The sequence below is a fragment of the Enoplosus armatus genome, chromosome 14, assembly GCF_043641665.1.
Source record: "Enoplosus armatus isolate fEnoArm2 chromosome 14, fEnoArm2.hap1, whole genome shotgun sequence".
Taxonomy (NCBI): domain Eukaryota; kingdom Metazoa; phylum Chordata; class Actinopteri; order Centrarchiformes; family Enoplosidae; genus Enoplosus; species Enoplosus armatus.
This window is the reverse complement of record NC_092193.1, coordinates 10,525,480-10,548,741: the sequence shown is the minus strand read 5'-3', so window position 1 is coordinate 10,548,741 and position 23,262 is coordinate 10,525,480. Positions and strand designations below refer to the sequence as shown.

At 39.9% G+C, this 23,262-nt stretch overlaps 1 protein-coding gene across 1 annotated transcript in view; it reads right to left on the bottom strand.

The window, feature by feature from the left end:
- cacna1eb (calcium channel, voltage-dependent, R type, alpha 1E subunit b) overlaps positions 1–23,262 on the bottom strand; it is a 54,073-nt gene that overhangs the window by 19,140 nt on the left and 11,671 nt on the right. Inside the window, exons 4-19 of the mRNA XM_070919695.1 lie at positions 22,733–22,872; positions 11,309–11,412; positions 10,337–10,495; positions 8,616–8,806; positions 8,425–8,528; positions 8,225–8,340; positions 6,696–6,749; positions 5,326–5,409; positions 4,988–5,197; positions 4,729–4,841; positions 3,983–4,095; positions 3,735–3,866; positions 3,395–3,464; positions 2,917–3,034; positions 1,939–2,006; positions 1,791–1,858 (exon numbers count right to left, since the gene is read on the bottom strand). Of these exons, the coding sequence (XP_070775796.1) occupies positions 1,791–1,858; positions 1,939–2,006; positions 2,917–3,034; positions 3,395–3,464; positions 3,735–3,866; positions 3,983–4,095; positions 4,729–4,841; positions 4,988–5,197; positions 5,326–5,409; positions 6,696–6,749; positions 8,225–8,340; positions 8,425–8,528; positions 8,616–8,806; positions 10,337–10,495; positions 11,309–11,412; positions 22,733–22,872 (1,844 nt within the window). The remainder of the gene's footprint in view (positions 1–1,790; positions 1,859–1,938; positions 2,007–2,916; positions 3,035–3,394; positions 3,465–3,734; positions 3,867–3,982; positions 4,096–4,728; positions 4,842–4,987; positions 5,198–5,325; positions 5,410–6,695; positions 6,750–8,224; positions 8,341–8,424; positions 8,529–8,615; positions 8,807–10,336; positions 10,496–11,308; positions 11,413–22,732; positions 22,873–23,262) is intronic.

The window sequence follows — 23,262 nt, the reverse complement described above, 5'->3', positions numbered from 1 at the left end:
CTGCAACACATACGAGACTAACATTCAAATATGTAACAGACAAATGATACATTCAGTGTCACAGCTACAGAGTCTGTGCAGTTACCTGTCGTTTATACATGATTTGCTTTTGTCTTTTCTCTCTAATGCACTTTATAACTTTGTTAAGAAACCTACAATACAAATACAAGTTATTATTACTACATGGTTTTAGAGAGTCTGAAGGAGGCACCATCATTTCATGGGATTTTGGATGTCTACCAATCACGTAAACATTTATATTATTGCCATTGTAAAAATCAGCTTGCAGAGACTTGAAATAAGTAATTCTTCACAGTGAACATTTAGTCGTTCATGCATTTCTTTTGGAGAAGTTATTTTGGTAGTGAAGTTGTTAGCAGAAATTGTTTAAAAAACACTTTCCTGTTTGTGTTATCTGGTGTTTTTGGAGGACTTTCAACATTCAAGACTTGAAGATCTGATACAGAAAACAAAAACCTCTTTAATTCAAGAGCCAACAAATTCCACTTCGACCTTTTGACAACAGCTATATTTGTCTTCCAGGTTAGCTTTTCCAACAACTTAGCCTGTGAAAGCCTTTTGTTTTTTAAAACAACTGTTGCACTCAAGTTCATTACCATACAATGATATTCTAATGTTAACAAGAAAAACATAAACCGGCCAAAAAAAAATCACTCAGATGAATTACTTATGTCAAGTAAGATTGATTTTCATATTGTACAAATAAAGGTCCACCTGGTAAGTAGAAAAAACACATTCATCAATCTATAATCATGCGATATGATTTGGAAAATCTAGCTAGTAATAGACACCCAGAGGTTTTATTAATGGTGTAAATTATGCAAAATAGTACAGTCCTAATCAAGCCAGGCCAATGCTTTGAATGAGACACTAACTCAAGTACTCTTTAGTAATAGCTGTGTAAGGAATCGGTCACTCTGGGTCAGTAATGCCCCTGATGCGTCTTGTACTGTAGTAGTTTTTCCTCCCTACAATAACTCCATTGTCGCAGTGATCAGACGGAGTCATACTAAGTAGGAAATCAAAATCTGACACGCTCCAAAGTGTGCCTCCTCCCAGTAGAGTGACTCAGTGAGACTTCCCACCGTTTCCCAACAATCTTTGAAAAATACCTCCTGACCTCCTCCTCCGGACTTACTGGATCATCAGACCTGTGGGAAAGCCACCAGGTCATCGGAAGGAAAGGAAATCAGTGACGAATCATGTCTCTCATTAACAAAAGAGGCTGCCCATCACCAATCACAGGCCAAGACACTTATAGAGGGAGTTTCAGTCTAAAAGGGGTCATGCTTTTAAATCAGGCACATTCAATAAACATTCAGAATTACGTCATCAGTGGCTTAAACATGCCTCTCTAACTCTGCATTCACCATGCGACTGAAGGAACTGGTTCTCAGAGAGTCCACAATCAGCGACATTGTGGAAAATATGGATCTTATTGGCTAGACTCTATTGATTTTTAAACATCTTCTCTCCAATAACAGAAGCAGCACGATGGCCAAATTGAGGACCACCATCAGTTCTCCCACAGCATCCTTACTGAATCTTAAGTCTCAGTTTGATTCCACTACTTGCATCTGCTGCAAAAAAGACAAAACCATTTGAAGAATCGTGACAAATTTTCAGCCCAATCTGAATTTTCTATTTGCTCAAGAGAAGATCTGAGAAACAGTCACACACTGACAACTAAGAAATACTTAAGAGCCGTGAATGCTCTGGATATCTCATCCTAGAGCTCTAATTTTGTTAGCTGTTGAACAAGAACTTACTCGGATATCAGGCCATCTCTGCCTCTGGCATATCTCTGGTTAAAGAACTCCTCCTCCTCCTCTTCATCCTGATAAAGATTACATTAATATTTAGTGAACACTTACTGTATTAAATATTACCCAGAGCAGAGGTGAGAACAGCACAAACCTTTGTCAGTTCCTGTGCGTTGGCCAGATTATCCACAGCGATGGCCAAGAAGACGTTCAGCAGTGTGTCTGTCATGACGGCAGTTAAGAACAAACACAACAAACCGAGGGAACCTATCAGGGTCTGTACTCCCCTCTCCTTTTCATAAATGCATATTGAGTTTGTACAATTCAAGCTCCATTTGCTTGGTTTTTGGGGCATTTCAATCGTCTCCATCAGCGAATAGAGGTGGCTCATGTGACCTGAGTATGTAGCGTCACAGTTATACATACTGTTACTAGTTACTTAACGAAATACTTCAGCATTTTGGGAAATACACTTATACTCTTTCTTACCAAGAGTTAGGTGAGAAGATCGATACCCCTCTCATGTTTGTCTGTTAGATATGAAGCTGGATCCAGCAACTGGTTAGCTTAGCTTAGCTCAAAGACTGGAAACAGGGGGAAACAGCTAGCCTGGCTCTGTCCAAAGGTAACAAAATCCACCTACCAGCACCTCTGAAGCTCATCAATGAACACCTTATATCTCATGAGCAGGTCCTTGCTAGGAAATTGTCCCACACAGTCCATGTTTAAACTTTGGTTTTTGTGCTGATTAAACAAACAAGATATATAAGGTGTTAATGAGTTTATGCTAAGCTAAGCTGAGCTAACCAGCTGCTCACATTTTAACTTACAGACATGAGAGAGGTATTGAATATGTGTATTTTCCAAAATGCCGAACTATTCCTTTAAGATTTTTCTTACAAAACACGTCATTGTTGTATAAAATATGAGGTGATGTTATGGATTTAACTACCCAAAAGTATTAGTATAGTGGTAGTAGTATAAATCATCAACAACATTCAATGTATGCAGCAGCAACAAAAATAATCCAGTAGAATAATATATAATTCTGACATTCTGCTGGCATTTTGAGTGCTTTTACTTTTGTTATATCTGAGCTCTCTGACCACTTGTGAAGCGTCGATAAGGATACAGTTTCCAAACAGGGTGAGCACTATGAAGTAGATCGATGACCACATGCCATACTGCACTCCACCCTGCGAGCGAATCCCATTATACATCACTTCGTTCCAGTCCTCTCCTGTCAAAATCTGTAGGCAAATGCACAGAATATTTAGCATAAATAATGACAGGAGACATGTTCCATGTCTGCAAACCAGTTCAAGATATGGTATTAAAAATGGCAGCAAGATAAGTAATTACTATGAGTGCTGATCAAAACACTCTTTCACAGTTGGTTTTGTAGCAGATCTGATGTGGATTTGTTCACGTTTCACTTGTCTGATATTCATGTGCGCATATGTGTGTATGGATGTGTGGGATGATAGCGGAGGCAGGGGGTGGAGAGCGAGTGAGCAGAGTTGTTTAATCTGCGCCTGGGGTGAGAAATATCCCAGGGTGCAATGTGTCATGGAGAGCAGGCAGAACGAGGGGATCTGTGGGAGCCAAACCTGAAACACTGTCATGATGGCAGCTGGAAATGTGTCAAAGTTGGTGGGAGTGTAATCTTCAAAGATGAACCTAGAGGGAAGGCAGATAGAAAGCAGGGTCAGATATGACCAAGGAAGAACAGGAGGAGGAAGAAGAGGAGGAGGAGGATGTAAAGCTATTTTCATCCGGACATGCCATTTCCTCTCCTTTTCATCATACACGCCATTGAAGAAACTGTTGTTCAGTTCGCAGGGGGTAGCAGCCGTTTCAAAACTGCGGCACGATCAGATACGTAGGTTAAAGTGTTCTATGGAAATCAGCACCACAAATCAAAATAAACTCCATACTCGCTTTACTCACCTTCCTCCAAAAAGCTGCATCCCCAGCAGAGCAAACACCACAATGAAGAGAAAGAGAAGAAAAAGCAGGCTGATAATGGACTTCATGGAGCTCATGAGGGACACAACCAGGTTCCTGAGAGAGGCCCAGTATCTGACAGAGAGAAATCACAGACTTTTTTGTCTCTGCAGGAAAATATATACACAAATATACTACAACCCAGGTCTAATTTAGCTGAAATGCTTTGCCTTTCACGTTGTCCCACTTACTTGGTGATCTTGAAAATTCTCAGAAGTCTCAGCGCCCTCAGTACGCTGATCCCAAATGACATGCCAGGCCTGAAGAAGCCCCAAACCACCTCGAAAATGCTGCCGACAATGACCTACAAAATATGTAAAAAAAAAAAATCATGTCCTATAGGCTACAAGTAAACATGTTGTTAATTCGTTCTCAAATCTATGTGGCACAGTTATTGATCTCTGGAGGACTTAAAGATGCTGACCAAGCTGCTGTCGTGGCCCTCTCTACACGGTTTGTTCGACAACTGAAGAAGACCATATCACCATCTCATGAACGCTGTTTGGAGGATGTAATAGCGCACCTCAAACTCAAACAGCTGATGCATACTACTTAAGGCTCAACCAGAAGGTTTCATAAGATCTGGCAACTTTTTCTGTCCTATTTTTAAAAATTGGACGAGTCCCCATTAATGTCCCTTGATATTATAAGGTGTTTATGTATGTGGTGGCTACAAGCTGGTGTTAATGTTGGTGTGTTTGTATGTGATTAGTACATTTGTCACAATGGTTTACTTATTGATTTATATTCTGAAAATTTAATAATAATAAGCAATAAGCGTCATTGTAAGGCACACCATAAATCTTTAATCCCCGTTTTGTACCAGAAATTAAACTTTTTCCTTTGTGATATAAAACAGAATAGCTTTGAGTCCGCTTTTCTTTTCTTTTCTTTTCTAGTGTAATATGGAGTCGGAATAACAGACGAAGGCCCTCACCCCACAGTCGAAGCAGTTGAAAGATGAATGGAAGTAGAGCCGGAAACCCAGACCATACATTTTCAAAAACATCTCAGCCAAAAACAGCCCCAGGAAAACAAACTCTGCATAGTCTAGAGATGAGAAAACAAAAAGCAAAAAGCAATTATATCAAAGGAGAAGGAGGCAGCTGTCTGACAAAATCATTAATTAGACATGACCTGAATTAATAAGTAGTAAAGAAGAATAGAAAAAAAACACATTTAAAACTGAAACCCACAGAGGAAGATGGTCAGCCAGTCGGGCTGGTTGTGGTGGACGATGGCCACACAGATGGTGTTGAGAGCCACGAGACTGAGCACCATCAGGTAGAAAGTGTCCGTCTTCACCATGCGGCGGATGGAGATGCGTAACATGCGCTCTTTACGCCGCAGGTAGGCAGCGGGACCACGCCGGCCGCTGCGGAAGTTCATCCTCGATCGCGACATGCCTGAGAGAGAAAAAGAGAAGTTCAAATGTAAGACGGCAGGAGGGCAAGGAAGCGGTAACATGTAGGTGGAATATACAGAACAAGTATATTTAACTGGACAGACTGAAATGGTAAACTTCTTCACTCACTGGCACTGGCAGCAGTCGTGTCTCCTTTATCGTCTCCTGGCGCTCCTCTCCGTGCACCAGTCTTCTTACTCGCTCTCTTTAGCACTAAACATGTTCCACAAAAACACAAGGTTATACAAATATTTCAATACATTTAAAATGGTAGTGAAGTGTCTCCTTCCAGTTAGTAGGCTGAGTTATTACACGTTTCTGTGTTGTCTACACTCATCAGAGGAAACTGACTGTGGATAGAACAATGCACACATGTTGAATATAATTTATTCACATTTTGATTCACAGTGCAGGGATTTAGCACCCTAATACCACAGAGAGGCTGTGTTTGTGGTCAGTTTGGGTAAGTACGTAACATTGCTGGTGTCATCTATCGTTTCCAGTGATGTCTGAGGGATCATTCAGAGATCACAGGACCGTTACATTAAAGATCCACAATGCTCGCACTGCTGGAGAACAGAGGTGAGTTGAAAAGTTTAACGACATGAAGGAAGAGGAGCGTTCTCGGTTCTCTCACAGGATGAATCAGTGAAGGGGTTTTAAAACTTATTTTGCCGCCCATGCCTGAATTAATGAATAATCAATTAATAAACAAAGCTCGAGGAACGCTCGCCCCCGCTTCTCACTCATCAATTTCATCATTTATTTGTTTAGTTTATAATTTCAATTTAATTCTACTGCCTAGTTTATAATATCCGACAGCGCACAGCCGTGACAAGCTGGGACCCTCGTCTAAATCCTATTTGTTCACATGCTGTATGTAAAGCGATTTGCAGAATTTCACCCATTCGGTTGGCATGAATGGAAAGTGACAATATAAGGAGGAAGACTGGTGGTTTTTAATGATTAATGCGGTTATACATGTTTGTATGTTTCTCCTTTTCTCTCCACTGCAAGAGGCAAAGAATAATTTTTACAGACTTTTCTGACACGAGAAGAATCTCCTCATCAACTTAAAATGGACTCATTTCACAACATTTGTATTTTCTTTGAACGCAAGAGCTGATAATTAAGTGTTGATTGCATTACAGCACTATTAATGAGGGCTGAACACAACATACATCCATCCCAGTCAGATTGCTGCTGTGATCTTTACATAAAAGTGACTCATGAGACCGACATGTTAAATTGCCACCATGTTTACGTAACGAGGTGCGTGTCTGAAGGGGGCTTTAGTTTCAGCAGTGAGACTTAACTGGTAACGTTAAATCAAGCATTAGTGTTGTTGCTATGGTTACCTGCAGCTTGCACAACACCTTAACAGTACAGAGGTGGTTAAACCTTTGACATGTTTGGATATACAGTTAAAAAAGACGCCAGTTAATCCGATCATGTCACAGGTAAACACAGGTCAACGTGTGATTAGTGTGTGAACTCACCATCTAACGGCGATCTTCCTGAATTTTTGTTCTCCTCTGCAAGCATTACCTCCTCTGTAACACAATAAAGCTGGAGGTTATGCACAGACATATTTGTTTTCATTATAGCACAATCTAAATCATCAGACACGAGAGATATACGTCGCAGGTTTGTGTTCTTTAGGATGTCTGCAAACATTTACAGGAAGTGAGGCCAAGCTGATGTAAACGCTGCTTTATGACCTTCTTCAGAGAAAGAGAGCTCTTATTCTATTTTACATTCTCCCAATCTCTCTCTCTCTCTCTCTCTCTCTCTCTCTCTTCCCACACTCACCCACATCCATGCACACATAAATATGCACTGCAGCTCGCTCACATACACATGCATGTAAACACGCACACACATGCACACAAATTTAAGTAAGTGAGTCAGTATCACCTTTTTCTCACCCTCTACTTGCGTGGGAGACTAGCAATGTAGATTGCCATTACAGCACTGTGTTTGTGTGTGTGTGTGTGTGTGTGTGAAACTCAACAGAGCTGCTCTACTGTAGGTCCAAAAACTCTGAAAGTGTCTGTAGCCGAGAGATAGCTTTACAAAATCAGCTGGGAAAAAAAGACCCTGTTAAATTAGCTGTGAAATTATTAATAATTGTATAATATCTGTACGTTTTAACTCTGATTTCAGCACAAATTTCATTCCATTATTATTTTGTGAACGAAGCAAGTTTGTCATTTTGGGAAATTATTCACTTTCCGGCCTTTTGAGGGTTAGATGAAAAGATTGACACCACTCTCATGTCTGTCTGTTAAACATGAAGCTACAGCCAACAGCCAGTTAGCTTAGCCTAACATAAAGCAGCCGGTTAGCTTAGTTTAGCATGGAAACAGGGGGACACAGCTAAAGGTATCCAGCATCTCTAAAACTCACTAATTAACATGTTATATCTTGTTTGTTTAATTCGTACTTGTGGCTTTATGGGGGCTTATGTGCCGGACTACCAGACACCTGGCTCCAGCTTCATATTCAACAATCAGATATGAGAGTGGTATCCCTTCGCTAATCTAATTCTAGTCAAGAAAGCGAATAAACGTGTTTCCCAAAATAAAGAAGTATCCCTTTACATGCTTTTGACTGTTTTGTACAGTTTTAAAAGGACTATCATTGGATTGGTCTGCTATGGTGCTTAACATTTAAACATATTATGTATTTATATACATATACAGTATAAACTAAAAAGGTGGGGAAAAGTAAAACAAAAATAGCTCTTACATTCTCATTAAAAATATACGTTGAGAACATTTCTGCCCCATCTAAATGTTTTGGAATAACTCTTTTTTGCTCATCAGATGGCTTTTACACATCAGGTTTTGTCTGCTGTGTGATGATGCATAAAGTGGGACCAACAGCACAGCTCATGAGTTGAATTTAGAGGTGATCTAGTTGCTCTAGTCACAGTCACTATAAGCCTCTATATCGCTGTATCCCTCCACGTAACTAAATAACAAGTGTGTGTCAGCAGATGTAAAGTTGTTCTGTTGCCCAGTACCTGCCCTGTCTATCCAGGCTCGGTAGCCGTTCAGTTCTCGTTCCACCTGCTGCTGGCGGCGTAGCTTCATGAAGGCCCGCCTGTTCTCCACCCTCTCCCTCTCCTTGGCGAATTCTCTGAAGAGGGAAACATGAAAAAACTGCTGTCATAACACATAACACAGACAGAAACACCCATGTTACACACATAGTCACACTCACCCCGACAGAACACCCAACACCAGGTTCAGCACAAAGAACGAGCCAATAATGATGAGAGGAATGAAGTATATCCAGTTCCATGTGGGACCCAAGGCATCGTTGGTCTGAAATCCATAACATTCATTCATTATTACACATATACAACAACTGCGTGGCGTTTGTTTCAGCAGAACTGAACCTCTTCCGCTCACGTTGTAGAGAACGGCCGTCCATCCCTCCATGGTAATACACTGGAAGACGGTGAGTACAGCGAACAGGATGTTGTCAAACTGCGTGATGCCGTCATTGGGCCCGATCCAGGTGTCGTTGCAGTCGTAGCTCTCTGGACACTTCCTCACTCCGCAGGCGAACGCCAACTCTGACGAGTCAACAGTCTCATTTTCTACAGAAAAAAAGAAGCATATAGTAACTGTTATGATCTTTCATTGATATGTATATATATTGTATATATTTATGTAATGTCCACACTAGTAAATACTCATGTCTGGGCAGCAAGGCACTGCACTGCTGCTGACCTCAGCTTCTGACTTCCCTGTGGCTACTATTGATTAGTTAAATATCATATTATACTTTTACACTTTAATTCAGTTAACTCCATACCCAGAATCTATACCACAAGCCGTTATGATGCATGTGGTATACATAAACGATTCAATGTTATGTTTTCTCCAACCATCAGTTATATCGCGCTTATTTAAAACCACAACTTCTCCCTTTTTGCTCTTTTTTGTGTTTGTACGGATTAAACAAGTGAGAGTTATGCTAAGCTAAGCTAATTGGCTGCTAGCTGTAACTTCATAATGAACAGACAGACATGAGAGTGGTATTGATTTTCTCTTCTAACGTTTGGCAAAAAAGCGAATAAGCATATTTCCCCAAATTTCCACTGTATTTTCTCTTGTCATTGATTGTATTGCTCGTGATTGTTGTTATACAACTAAATAAGCACTTAATTGTGTTCTGTGTAGATGGAAGTCCCCCTCCACACAAAAGTATGTGTGGAAACTTGAAACTATCTTACATCTAGTAGTTAAGCTTATATGTCTTAAAACACGTCTGGAGGGGATCTTTAAACTATTAGAGACCATTAGAGAATCAAGGGATGGATATAAATATTTTCCTGCTCTAAATACTGTGAACTTATTCGGGTTTTAAATCTCAATCCATATCTGAGTTGTGTTGAGCGATGACAGTAAATGCTGTGGTGTGGCGTGTGATTACAGAGTAGTTGTTGACTAATTAGGCAGTGGCTAAACAGCCAGTATCAACTCTAATAATACCTCTGAGCTCGCTGCTACCGTAATCTACGAAAGCCTCAGGCTCTCAAACAAACATGTTCACACCCTCTGCTTGAGAACAATGAGTAAACAACACAGTTGGTATACCTGTTGGTAAACCAGTCAAAGGCAATCATAAATCATTCAGAAACAAAAATGACAACATGACGATAATCTTCTGAAGGCACTGGCATTGTGCTGCAAGCAGATACTCTCAAACTGTTGGCTATCATCATAATGCCTTCCAAGAGTTTAAACTGGAGGCTGTAAACTGTTGAGATGTACCTGTAATTTGATCTACCTTCACCAAATGATGAGAGTGAAGAAACCTTTTATTTTAACTCTGAGAGACTGATGCCAAAACATGCTGTTTACACACAACATTTGTCTCCCTTCAAACTTGAGTGGGAATGTCTTAATTTAATTTTATCTACATTTAACCAGAATAACAAAATTGACCCAGAAATGCAAGGACATAACCAACAGGAGGTGTTTTAAGACATATGCCGTTGGATAAACACTCGTACTAACTCAGGACCGAAGCTTTTTCTCATGTGTCTCACTATACTACTATACTTTCTGTTTAAACAAGAAATTAATACAAAACAAAAATGCATGTGGTGAGTGGACCGTACCCTGGATGTCCACAGATGGCAGGCAGGTGTGGTGAAGCTTCCCACTGTAGAATTCCAGACCGATGATGGCAAACATGAGGATGGCGAAGAACAAGAGAAGGCCGATCTGGAGCAGCGGGATCATGGCCTTCATGATGGACTTCAGCACAATCTGCAGGCCTTAAAGTATTCACAAAGAAAAAGACATCTCGTTCAAGAATAACACCACCATATTTCAATCTATTGTCTGTTGGCCCACCTAAATGTTTTAGGTTGCCTTTTGTAAAAAAATAAACAATTAAATTCTATCATCAAAGTAATGGCAGCTTTTATAAAAGATAGTCCCATTCTATTCAAAACCCAATTTAAGAGATTAAAGAGAACACATTCAGGAGCCTGCAACTCTGCCATATTTTTGCTTTTACACTTCACTGCCTCAAGATGAACAAAACAGAATGAAGTCTTGTTCCTATAAACCCAGTAATTAGCTGTCACGAATGGCAAAAACTGCAACACACATGCTTTTCATGTCATTCAACATGTTTCTAAGTGTCTAAGCTGTTTTTGTAACAGGTTCTTATTAAACAAAAGAGCCAATGAGTTGCAGCACACAGTAGCTTCTGGATGTGGCAAATACATTGGTGGCTTTAAGCTGCATAATGGGAAAAATGACTCTGGTATCAATGCAAAATTCATAGGCTTTAAGCTCAAAAGGGCCTCAGAATTAACCCTGAGCCTTGAAATTATGGACCACGCAGTACAGGCACAAATTGCTTGGATGGTCAGCCTTATACAATAGAGACACAGCAACAGCAAAAGCTTCTGTGTTGGAGATTTTATAAATATTTCTTACGTGAACATTCTCAAACGACTGGGTTTGTGAACTGAAAAGTCCTAAAAATCACCCACAAAGAATGATCACTTGTTATTTTCAGTGTTATACCAGATAGTTTGACCTTACAGTGCAGCATTAGAGGTTAGTAACTGACTCACTGGGGATCCCAGAGACGAGCTTTAGAGGTCTCAGCACTCGCACAGCCCTCAGGGTCCGGAGGTCAACTGGGATGTTCATGTGGGCACCAGCAGTGGCCAGGATCCTGACGGACAACACATACACATTATGTATGCAGTGTACTTGATTCAGAGGTGTTTTTCATGGTAGGACTGTTAGGCAGATCTTTCTTTCATTATTTTGTTAAGACTTTGTTAAATTAAAAGCTGTTACTTGTGATGGCCTGAAAAGGAAAAAGACATTTGGGTTAAAATAGAGAAAATGCAACAGGGACATGTAAAAACAATTAGCAGCTAAATCTGGTACAAAGCCTCTCTTTCCTTTCTTGAGATTAATGTTTTTTGTCTGGTGTGTTTGACAAATTTCGTGACAAAAATAGGTAAAAGGCAACAAACGGATGTAACTCAAGGACAGTTTTGGAGATGAGTCATTTTAAAGAAAAAAAAAAAAAACTGATTCGATGTCATGCAGAGGTACAGTATATCCATTTAGTGTGCCAGACTTGTACGGCGAGAGACAAAGAACGCACAGCCACATACACCTGGCAGGCATCTCTACTCACATCTGCCCACGCACACATTGATGTCCCTCCACCTACACACAAACACAGCATCAGGAGCAACCGACAGGCAATCTCTCGTGTACCAACGTGCAGCAGAAATCACTGCAGCGATGGCAGGTTTCGTTTTATTTTTTTTTAATTCGGAAAAGATAATGTTATAACAAACAATACACAAGGGCTGCAATAAGCCTGCCAAAAAATAAAATCTTGCATCTCAAGTCAATATCAACCAATCCAATGCGGTGACCCGTAACAGTTAACGCTTTCACCAATGAGCGGGTAAATATCCACTCCTAATCTGCCAAGTAAAATCTTAACTAGGGTGTGAAAATTATGCTAGAAATCATAATTATTTTCCAGATTTCTTTCTCTCTCTCACACAGATACAAATATACAAACTCATAAAATCTGTGGACAATGCTAGGAAGTGTGGGGGAGGGTATGTGTGTGTGTGTGTGTGTGTGTGTGTGTGTGTGTGTGTGTGTGTGTGTGTGTTTGTGTGTGTGTGTGAGCAAGGGGTAGAAAGCACATGGCAGAAACTCAAGTGTAAGCCCACGCAGAATCTCTCCTGAAAGCAGTGGGAGGGAGAGAGGCCGAATGAGCGAGTGAATGAGTGAGGCCACGTTCACACTGCTGCAGATAAAACCTGAAAGTGCTGTTCAAAGTGGCGAGAGCTCACTGTCCGAACCGCCGTGTTCAGGACCTTTTCTAAAAGTTTACTATCAATACTGAATGCTACAATATGTGCAGGACGACTGAGCGAGCAACTGTTTGCTGGGGTTATAGATAATTTAAAAAAAAGGATCACACCAAAGACCAGGTACAGTCATGGCAACACAGCTATCACGTCAAATTCTCTCATCCGCTTTAAAAGCAACAGCCAGTTTTAGGAGCCAGGAGTCTCTAGGCCAGCATCTCTGGGGAAAACTGATCAGTTGCTCATCACAAACAGTGTATACAGAACCACAAGTATTACAGTGGTACTCCAGCGATTTAGTGTTGCACTTCTGTAAAGATGAGGGGCTCTCCAGAGACAGGTCAAAATCAATGCAGCTGAGACATCCTGATTTTTCGTCCTGAGTATGTGTGAAGTTTGCAAAATGCTACATTTTCCATAATAAAACTCAATAGTGTCTTTTCTTAGATCCTCTCTACCTTTCAAACTTTACACCTCCATATTGTAATGTGGCCTTTAAGTTATGCATTTTAAGCCTCCAGGCACAGGTCAAGATAATATGACGTCATGAGGATTATAGGGATGGCAATAGCAGATTGTTGGTCAATCAGTCGGTCCACCACTTTGTATAGACATTCATGGTGATCCTGACTTTTCTTCTAGTGCCACCAGTTTGCGCATGTGAAGGAAATTTCTCAACAACTACAGGATGGATTAGCACTAGATTTAGGGCACACATTCATCTCCCCCTCAGGATTAATGAATAATTAGCAAATATTAGCATGCTAAACAAAAATGGCAAACATTACACCTGCTTAAGCATGTTAGCATTTAGCTCAGCATAGCCTCACATAGTTGCTAGCACGGCTGTAGACTCTTAGTATTGTCGAGGACTTGACAAAGCTCCTCCAGATCCACATTATTACATACATATATAACATAAGCGATATACTACTTTCATTTAGTTGTGCAGCCCCGTGTAGTAGAATGGTTTCAGGGCCTGAGCGTGCTCCTCATGACAAGAAAGCAGAACCTGATGTGTAAAATCTGTGGAGTTTAAAGTGGACTTTAATACAAAACACACAAAACAGACAATGATCAATTTCCATTCCACAACAAATTCCTGCGCTGTACTAAACAGGCGAAAGGATAAAAAAAATGAATGAAAATGGCATTATTACACGAACACTGCTGCCATCTTTGCTGACGTCTTAGCACAAAGTTAGTGTTTCAAGGCACACTAATAATAAACATTTATCCATTCATTTTTTATTAATCAGATTAAGTTTGACATTGGAGCAGACTGTAACCTAACGTACCTACTGCACATTACATGTCAGTCTTTCAAATTACTGTGCCGTGTTTACAGCTTGGTCCGACTTTATTTACACGTTTTGATTCACTCTGTGTTGAAGCGTCGAGGCTGAATATCAAATCAAATTAATGTAAATTAATCAACACGACGAACAATAAACACAAATGAAGTCTCTCTATTTGCCTTTCTCTTATTTTTTGTGGCATTAACGAGGATACCAAACAATCACTATTACTTCAGTGTGGTTATTAGCAGTAATTGGGTTTTAGTGTGCTTGTGAATGTATAGAGTGAGTGAGTGAGTGAGTGAGTGAGTCAGACAAAGAGATGACACAGCGAGAGACACTGAGACAGAGCGGGAGCAGAGGAGTGGGAGAGTCTGTGGAAATAGCCTTCAAACCAAACACGCTGAACAAAGGCAGGCAGCAGCACAGCTCCTTCAAGGCTGCACTTTGAGCACAACAATTCAGTGGAGGCTCCCTCAAAATTAAAGCAAATATTCCGTCTGCTTGTGGTAGCTCGTGAATCATCCCTACACACACACAGAGGGCATTTTCTTTTGTTTAGTTTAGAAACTGTTTTACCGCAGGAACAAAATTCACTGACACAATCAATAATCATGCAAACCAACATTTTTATAGTCTTTCAGCTTCCAATATCATACATACTGTATATTTATACTGTTCACTTGAAATGCTGTATGGACCAATTTGCATCTAAGGAGCACAAAATATTGTTGGATAAATTCAAATATTGGGTAGGACTAGAGGGAGCAGTCATAACAATATTTCCGATCATAATTATGTAGATGATAGTCAACTCAATTGCATTGTTGTCGGTACTCTACAACACAGACAAAAGATTAGTGCTCATCGTACCTCTGTGTGATGTTAAAACCGCAAAACAAGTCAGGAACCTCAACGTAATAAACACCGACCTAAACTTCGGCAACCACATAAGTTCTGTGACAAAGTCGGTTTATCATCTTAAAAATATGACAAGAGTAAGAGACCTCATGTCTGCAGCTGATTCCTTCACCACCAGTAAGTTAGATTACTGTGATCCCATTTCCTGGTTAACCCCAAAAAACTGCATGTTATTCAGAACGGTGCTTGACAAAGAGGAAGAGAGTAGCAGATATTACATAAATCAATTAATCTCACAGCCCCAAGTTATATTGCTGACCTTCTTGTATATTATGAAACAACCAGACCTCTTTGTTTCTCTGAAAACATTGCTTGCTATTCCAACAGTGAGAACAAAGGTTGTTGAACCCTCTTTTAGTTACAATGTGCCACACGTTTCAGAAATACTTTATATTGATTGATCCCTGGGGGGAAATTACTTTTGGAAGTGCTCTGACTGCCTTTAAAACCCCTTCATTATTATTATTAGATCGAGATGTTTACCTGTATTTTCAGACAAGTATAATTCCAGGTGAAGTACAGCTTCACAGAGCTGCTACCACGGAGTCTTGTCATATCAAGATTGCCTCTAAATTTCTGTTCACACTTTCTTTTATTCAATCTTTTAAAGTTTGTTTTCAGTTCCTTTTAAAGTTTAAATGTTTGTGAAGCAATCTTCTTTGTTCTATATAATTGCCAGCACCCTCAGAAAAAAAAATCAATTTGCGGGAATAAAAATCCACTTGGCATAAAGAATTTATAACGAAATGAATAGAGACAGAAAAATGTAAAATCTCACAGTATAAACACTCATATCACTTTATCAGGGCCTTCAGTACAGTAAAGAGACACTGAAACACAGCACAGCTCCACACACACGCCCCTCTACAGATTCAACTGTGTAACAACTCAGCAGCGAGTTAATGTGCACACTGAGAGGCTAATCTCTTCCTCGTTGGCTCTTTAAGTGAAGCACTGTTGCACAGTATTGTATCAAACTGGCTCTGGAGAGGCTGAATTCATTACATGCACAGAATGCAGCCTCTCCCACACACCTCCACCTACACTATGAACACCACCAAAAACTACAGTAATCAGCAGCATCACGTTGCTCACCATTTCAGCACGGCTCCGTATATGGTAATGTGCAGTTGACTCAACGTCAACATAATGCATCAACAAATTAATGGCTTTGAATTAAATCTGGAAAAAACATAAACCATGCGTGTAATGGCAACATTAATAGTGCTCTGTTGAATTGGGATTACATAAAAAAAAGACATTTATTCACGATTAGTCATAGAATAAATGGCTGGGTGAATGTTTTCCCAAAGAAAACCCACCTGGGACTGTAAGCTATTGTTTGTTCAGTTCAATTATGAGAGCAAAATTAGAGCTGAGACCACTGCAGCCGTCCTTTAAAACTCCTGCAGTAATACACATGATGTTGACGAGATCTTGAACTTTTACTCTTAATTCCTCAATTAGTTTTGTGTGTCTCTGGCATGGTTGGGAGAATTTTTAGCTGCATTTGAAATTGACTCAAAGTTTTGAGGCCACAGATGTGCAGTGGAACTCGTGCTTACAGGTGTGTTTAAACGCAATGGAATCATGTGCCGCATACAGGTAGATGTACATGTACACAAGGACGCAAGGCGGGATCACCAATCTGCCCCACAGACCTCCAGGACTGGGTTGTACCTGCAATTTCTAAATCCGTTACTAAGTTTGCGTGCAAAGTCCTTCCTAAATTCTTAGAAACTACCAGCTAGTTTCAAACTAGTTATTTACTACACTGAGTTGCACCGTTAAAATTTCAAAAACTAAAAATGTCTTAGCTAGTAGCAACTTTAATAATGTGGAAATATGAGCAATATAAGCTGTAAAATAACTTCCAAAAACAACTATTATACGGGGTCAAACAGATATTAATGACTTTGTTTTTATTTATATAACTACACATAGGGGAATATGTGTGTTTCAGCAGGATTCATATAGTCATTTAGCCTGATGTTTGTTGCATAAAATCTTGGAGATTGTTTTTGTGAAGTATAACTTAAGAACAAGTGTCAGATCAGATGTGTCTTTTACTCATTCTAAACAGGTCATATATTAGCAAGCTAGCGTTAGCATTGTCAGTTAGCTCATCAACACATCTATACACAACAGTTTGGGAGCGTACGCTGAATGCTACGGATGAAAACTGCCTTGGCGTGCAAAGACAGACACACAAGAATGAGACTTCTCTCGCTTCTGTGTGTCTGTCTTTGAGCCAGATGGCTAATGAGTCACTCCCAACTCCCACCCAGCTGTATTATTCATCCTGTCTAAAGAGCAACAATTTTAGCAAAGTGTCACAGTATGTAAGAGGGACAACAAGGGAAAGCTGATATCCGTCATACAACGCAATGGGATACTGACAGTGACAAACACACGAGTGCAGGCACAGCTGGGGATCAAAATCATTCAGGTCTGATGAGGGAGCTAATTTAACAACACGAGGGCAACAGGTTCGCTGGCAACAATCTGTACCTTCAGCCTTGTAAATGGAGTAACAAGCACACACACACACACACACATGCACAAGTCATCTGGGAGACATTTTATTGCTAATCAAAGCATCAAGTCCACCTGTGACGATCTGTTTGCCGCAGGATATAATTGACCATTTTAGGATTCCCAGTGAATTAAATTGGTTTGTGGGTAAGTTGTTCTAGCTGTGGTCCTCTTTTGCTACACACTCTTCACTCAGATTAAGGATTTTAATTGAGCTCAGTGTCCCAGCAGATTCGCTTCTAGCAATTCATTAATATGAAATGGAATGAATGCCGCCAGCGCTGGCCCAGTGGCCTCGATTTTACTCCCAAACGGCCTCCATGACACATGTGTGTTTTCTTTTAAGTCTGACTTACTTGTACTGTGCCACCAGAGTGAAAGAGCGTCAGAGTGTGTGTGTGTGTGTGTGTGTGTGTGTGTGTGTGTTTGATAGGGACAGAGAGAGGAGAGCAGCATATGTGCTACCAGAAAATGTGTCAGATAGGTGGCAGGAAACCAGGTCGTCAGTTACCAACCAGCTGTGGCTGGAACTGGGCAAAATGATCTGTGGGCTGCAGAAAGCACACTGACGACTTTGTGCATTTTATACTGTAAGTGACATTTCAGTTGCATTACAAGAGCTTAACTTCAACAGTCTATATAAACTCTCTAAAATAAGACTAACTTCACTATCGGGTGTGGTTACAGGTGCAACAAAGCACTCGCTGGATGTGATCAGAGGTTTTTTGGCCACTTGGGAGCAGCGGAAAGAAGTTGTGAACACAACATGACATATTATCACCTTTAAAGTTGATATGGGGAACTTGTTAGCAAACAGTTGCTTATTTACACATCCAGCAGTTACGAAGCAACATTAGCATTCATTTGGAGCTGTGTGGAGTCGGATCTGATGAATATAAGTCAAATATTCACTCTTTTTTTAGCTGTTTTTGGTCTCCTATGGGAAATATCTGTCTCTTTAGCTGCTAAATGCTCCACTATGTTCACCAGCTAGCAGCTAACTGTGTCTGTGTGCTGTTTGGTGTTGAACAGGTAGTGTTTAAATAGTCTTTAGAACTTTCTTGCTGTAATCAGTGGCCTGCTGCAGCCGAAAATGACACTATGAGAGTGATGAGAGTGAACCAAAACAGTAAAGTGGTGGGCGTCCTCTCTCACATTGTCACACTGTTTTCACATCGTCATTTGATGAATTATTATTTTTAAAATATCAATTATTGCCTCTTTAAGGTGCAGTGTATTGATAATCTCACTAAGAACTGTTTCAAACTATTCTCCGGTGACCTCCAACCACTAATGCACAAACTGTCCTTGTGTAAATCAATTGTATGAACATTATTGGACTTAAACACAAACGAGAACATCAGAACTGAGTCAAAACATACAGTATCATAGTGTCTTTGTGCTTTGTCTGCTCTAATTCATGAAGGGTGTTCCTGAGCAATGTGCATTTATTGTTTTGATGAATGACAGATTCATTGTCCGTAAAAATCAATAAACACTGAATTACAAAAATATATCCACGTGGGCAATGAGAATTTCGTTTTTGGAAATGTTTCACTATTTTATAGACCAAACGATTAATCACTTGTTTAAGAAAATAATAATTAGAAATTAATGAAAATTATTGTTAACTGCAGCCCTTTGTAAGACACACGTTTTCAAGTTCCCACCAACGTGTTTTGGAGGACTGTAATTGGGTCCACACCACTACTGAACTCCATCAAACTGTTACACAACTTACACCACTGGCCTTCAAGTGACATCCTACGCCAAATCTCTATTATTAGTAACACTCGTTTTTTGTGGGCTTGATGGGAGGCTGATAAAAGATAACAGTTTCCATCTTCGGAAAAAACTGCAGCTGTGGTCATCTGGCTAGGTGACAAGTTTTCACAGCAGAATTAAAGTATTAAAACACACATGCTGCGTATTTATTTAGCCATACTGTGTTGAAACAGTGACTGGAACATAGACATAGGAACGTGGATTATGCTGCAGTCATAACCTGAAATCCAATGTAGCATAGATTAATTCAAACTGAGCACTGCTGTGAACAAAAAGTAAACTACAAATTAAAATCCTGGTTGACAATTTATATTATAAATTATTACGCCTTTGCATTTTCATATCATTAGAGGAGAATACTACTTTAAGGTTTAAGTCACAGATTGTCCTCAATGCCAGTGAAGACTTCCTGACATGTTGCTTCGACCTATTTTGCTATCAAAAATCAGTTTTAAATCCACAAAGACTTGTGAATAATGAGCTTTACTTTTCACCAAACATTGCTTCAGTGTTTCTTTTGGCTAACGAGAAACTGAAAGCAAAATGTTTTGCTGCAAACTTTGACGGATGCCTAATGAGAGAATTTCAAAGTATCCCACTGAAGCAACCAGAGCTGTTAAAGTAACAACTGTTCAGAAAGGATTATTAAAAACCGACTGAACACTTAAACCTTGTCGATTCTGTGGAAATCTGTCAACAACACAGCTGTTAGGCGTTTAGGTCGACGCTAACTGGACTGTAAACGTGATGCTGATGTGCCTTTTATGTAAGAGGCAGAGAGAGAGAGAGATGGAAAGACAGACAGAGAAATAAGAGACACTGAGGAAAGAGAAAGATGTGGGTGTCAGGTTGAAATGAGATGTCAACACGCCAACAGCAACCTTCCCTGAATGCCTGAATACTGTACACTTAAACCATAAACAACATACCAGTGGTAACAATGCTCAACTCCTGCACAATTAATTCACTAAACCCCAGTTTTAAAGGGAACAAATGAAGTCTCTCATTATGCGTTTTCTTGGGTCCGTCTCCCCATCTTCCTTCCTCCCCCTTGTTTTCCTTCTCTACCATCCATCCATTCTTTGCATAACATCTCCAGCGCTGCATTCACATTTAATTCACAGAGGTCCTGGGGGCGAACCGAAGCAGGTTTTAGACACAACTGCCAATCCACTTATCCACCCACCTATTGCTGACTGCAGAGCCTGACTGTGCCATGGAAACACGCATTTATGTGTTTTCCAGTGGATGTATGTGGTGTGTAAATGTATGTGCTTATAGAGAGAAATGACATCAAAATATCAACAATAAAGACCTGCCTATAGGGTCAACCATTGCCAAGCATTTGTCAGACACGAGGTACAGCATGCAGGGATTAGAAGCCTTTAAAATAAACAAAGCATGCGTGGCGACAATATTGATAAACGTTGACACAAGCAGCGTCGCACGCATGGATGCACCGACACAACTTGACAATCAGAGTCTTGAAATGAATCTTTTGGTTCACCAGCCACAGCCTGGTAAAGCAAAAATGAGTTCTGTCAAAATTAATTGCAGAATCAGTTGCTGAGCATTAATTTAAAACTTTTCTTTCACTCTCTCATACAATCAGTGGAGTTTGTAATTCATCATGGAGTTCAACCAAATTCAAAATTAAAAAGAGAGCAGTTGGAGCCATATCTCCAAACACACGCACACACACACACACACACACACACACACACACCTATGACGGTACACAAATCAGCTCTGTTAGAGTTACATTTGGCATTTTTACATTAAAAGGCTACTTTTCTGACCTTCAACTAGGATCTTATACTTATAATGTGGGCAGTGTGAGATATTCAGATAAGGCTCGTCATATTCTGTATTTTTCTTGTAAATGAATCCCATGAAAAAAGGAATTGATCCTACTAACATGTATTGCCTCCATTGCTGTCCAAAATCATATTAATGAGCCACATTGTTACACTGGGTGACTTCATTACGATGAAGCTGGCCGCTGTAGTTTATTTTGAGTTGATCCCACATACATCGTCCTGCTGCTGGAAATACTCAAGCACCAAATGTGTATTTAATCTTTTTAAAAAATTTAATTGTATATTTCTGATCTGGAACAAATGGGGGCTTGCGGTTTAAAACAGGTTGTGGAAGTTGTGATTTGTTAACAGTAAGTGCATTTCCATCCACCTCTTTTTATGCGCATTTTCAATTTGCACATTTAAAACAGCTGGATTGAAAAGCAGAAAATTCAGGAGAAAGTTTCATGTTTATGCAGTTTATCTCGAGGTGCTTAACCTCTAATATTCACTTAACATTTGGATGGAAACCTGGCAAGTCAGAGAGTAACGGGAGCCTTATCCTTAAAGTCGGTATGAGCATAGAAATAGTTATGATTAGGTATAAGGCCTTGTAAGCTTGCTAACAAACTGTTTCTGAAAGACAAGAGCACAAAAACTGATTTTGATGATGTACAGTTATGGTTGAAATCAGATATTCTGAAATATTTAACAACCAAACAAACAGTGGATACTCCTCGTGCGTAGTGGAAGACACATTCACAGCAATTGACCTCCACATAACTTATTATCACTGCTAACTAGCTGCTGTTTTCAGCCAGACATACACTGGTTACTTCTATCAAACATATAACCACAACATATGGCAATACATTACTGGTCATATGCAAACACTGCAATAGTGAGAAACACTTACTCACTAGTCATCTGCTCTAGTACAGAAAGCCAAACTCAGGCTTTGCCAGGGTTTCTGTGTCTGAGACTAATGTTGTTTAATGTTAGCAAAGTAATAACTGTTTCATCTTCTATCTCAAATTTGTGCTACCAATGTTGCTTCGAATTTGGACAAAAATACCAAGTATCATGTTTCAGTTTTTCAAAGCGACGAATAAAAGAAGCCCTAAAGTTTCATGTTTGATATAACTATACATAACTGAAGCTAGTGGAACAAAAGCTAGCATGAAGAGAAAGTCTAGCAATCATCCACAATTTGTAACATCCTCCATATTAACAGCAAAATAACACTTTAATCCTCATTTAACAGTAGTCCTAATAGACCTTTTTCCCATGCTATAATAAGAAAAGTACAGGTGTAATTAATAACGTTAACGATGGCTGTATTCCATTTAGGTGAGCCAGCTCTTTGGGTCCTGGTATTGTGAATACTGGCTCACTGGAATGGATTACATGGGCGCTTGATGGAAGTGAGCCACCGTTAATGTTATTAGTCACACCTGTGCTTCTCCCAGCTATGACTGCTTTGAAGAAGATCCATCAAGCATTCAGACAGAAGAAAAACAGGAGGAAAGCTTTGCAAGAAGTTTGTGATATTGGGCTACAGTATATAAATAATTTATATTTATTATTATTTGGCTCCTGCCAGTGCAATAGCTTTTCTCTGATTTGATTGGCTCCCAGTCAAAAAGTTGGTTAGTTACAGAGAGCGGATATTTGTTCCTCCTCCAAAGACAGATTTCACCAGTATGCTTGGCAAGTAGCAACTTTGTCTGTTCACAATGTTCAAAACAAACATTTCTCACTTTGATAAAAAATTCAGGTTGTCAGGGAGACCAACTGATGTCACTCACCCACTGAGCACGACGATGAAGTCCATGACGTTCCAGCCGTTCCTCAGGTAGGAGCCTTTGTGGAAAACAAAACCGAGCGCCAACAGCTTGATCCCGGCCTCGAAGCAGAAGATCCCAATGAAGTATGGCTCTGTCTTCTCCTGCGGAAATACCACACAAGAAACAGGTCAGCAGAGTCTGTAGGAGAGCTGAGTAGAGCCGATGAACAAACTAATATATACTACACTTCACACAGTCTACTGTATAGACGACATGCCATTTACAAACAGCAGAGGAAGTGCAGCAGGGGGGTAGAAAAAACACAGCTATGATATCTAATATGTGGATATATGGACATTTTCACTATTTTAGAGGTAAACAGTGGTGGGAGAGGTATTTAGTTCCATTACTTAGTAAAGTAGAAGTATAAGCAGCAAGTAAACAAGTACAAGTCCTACATTCAAAATCTTACACAAGTAAAAATACATAAGTATTAAAAGCAAAATGTACATAAAGTATCAAAGTAAACATTTTGAAAGTGGTTCCATTCA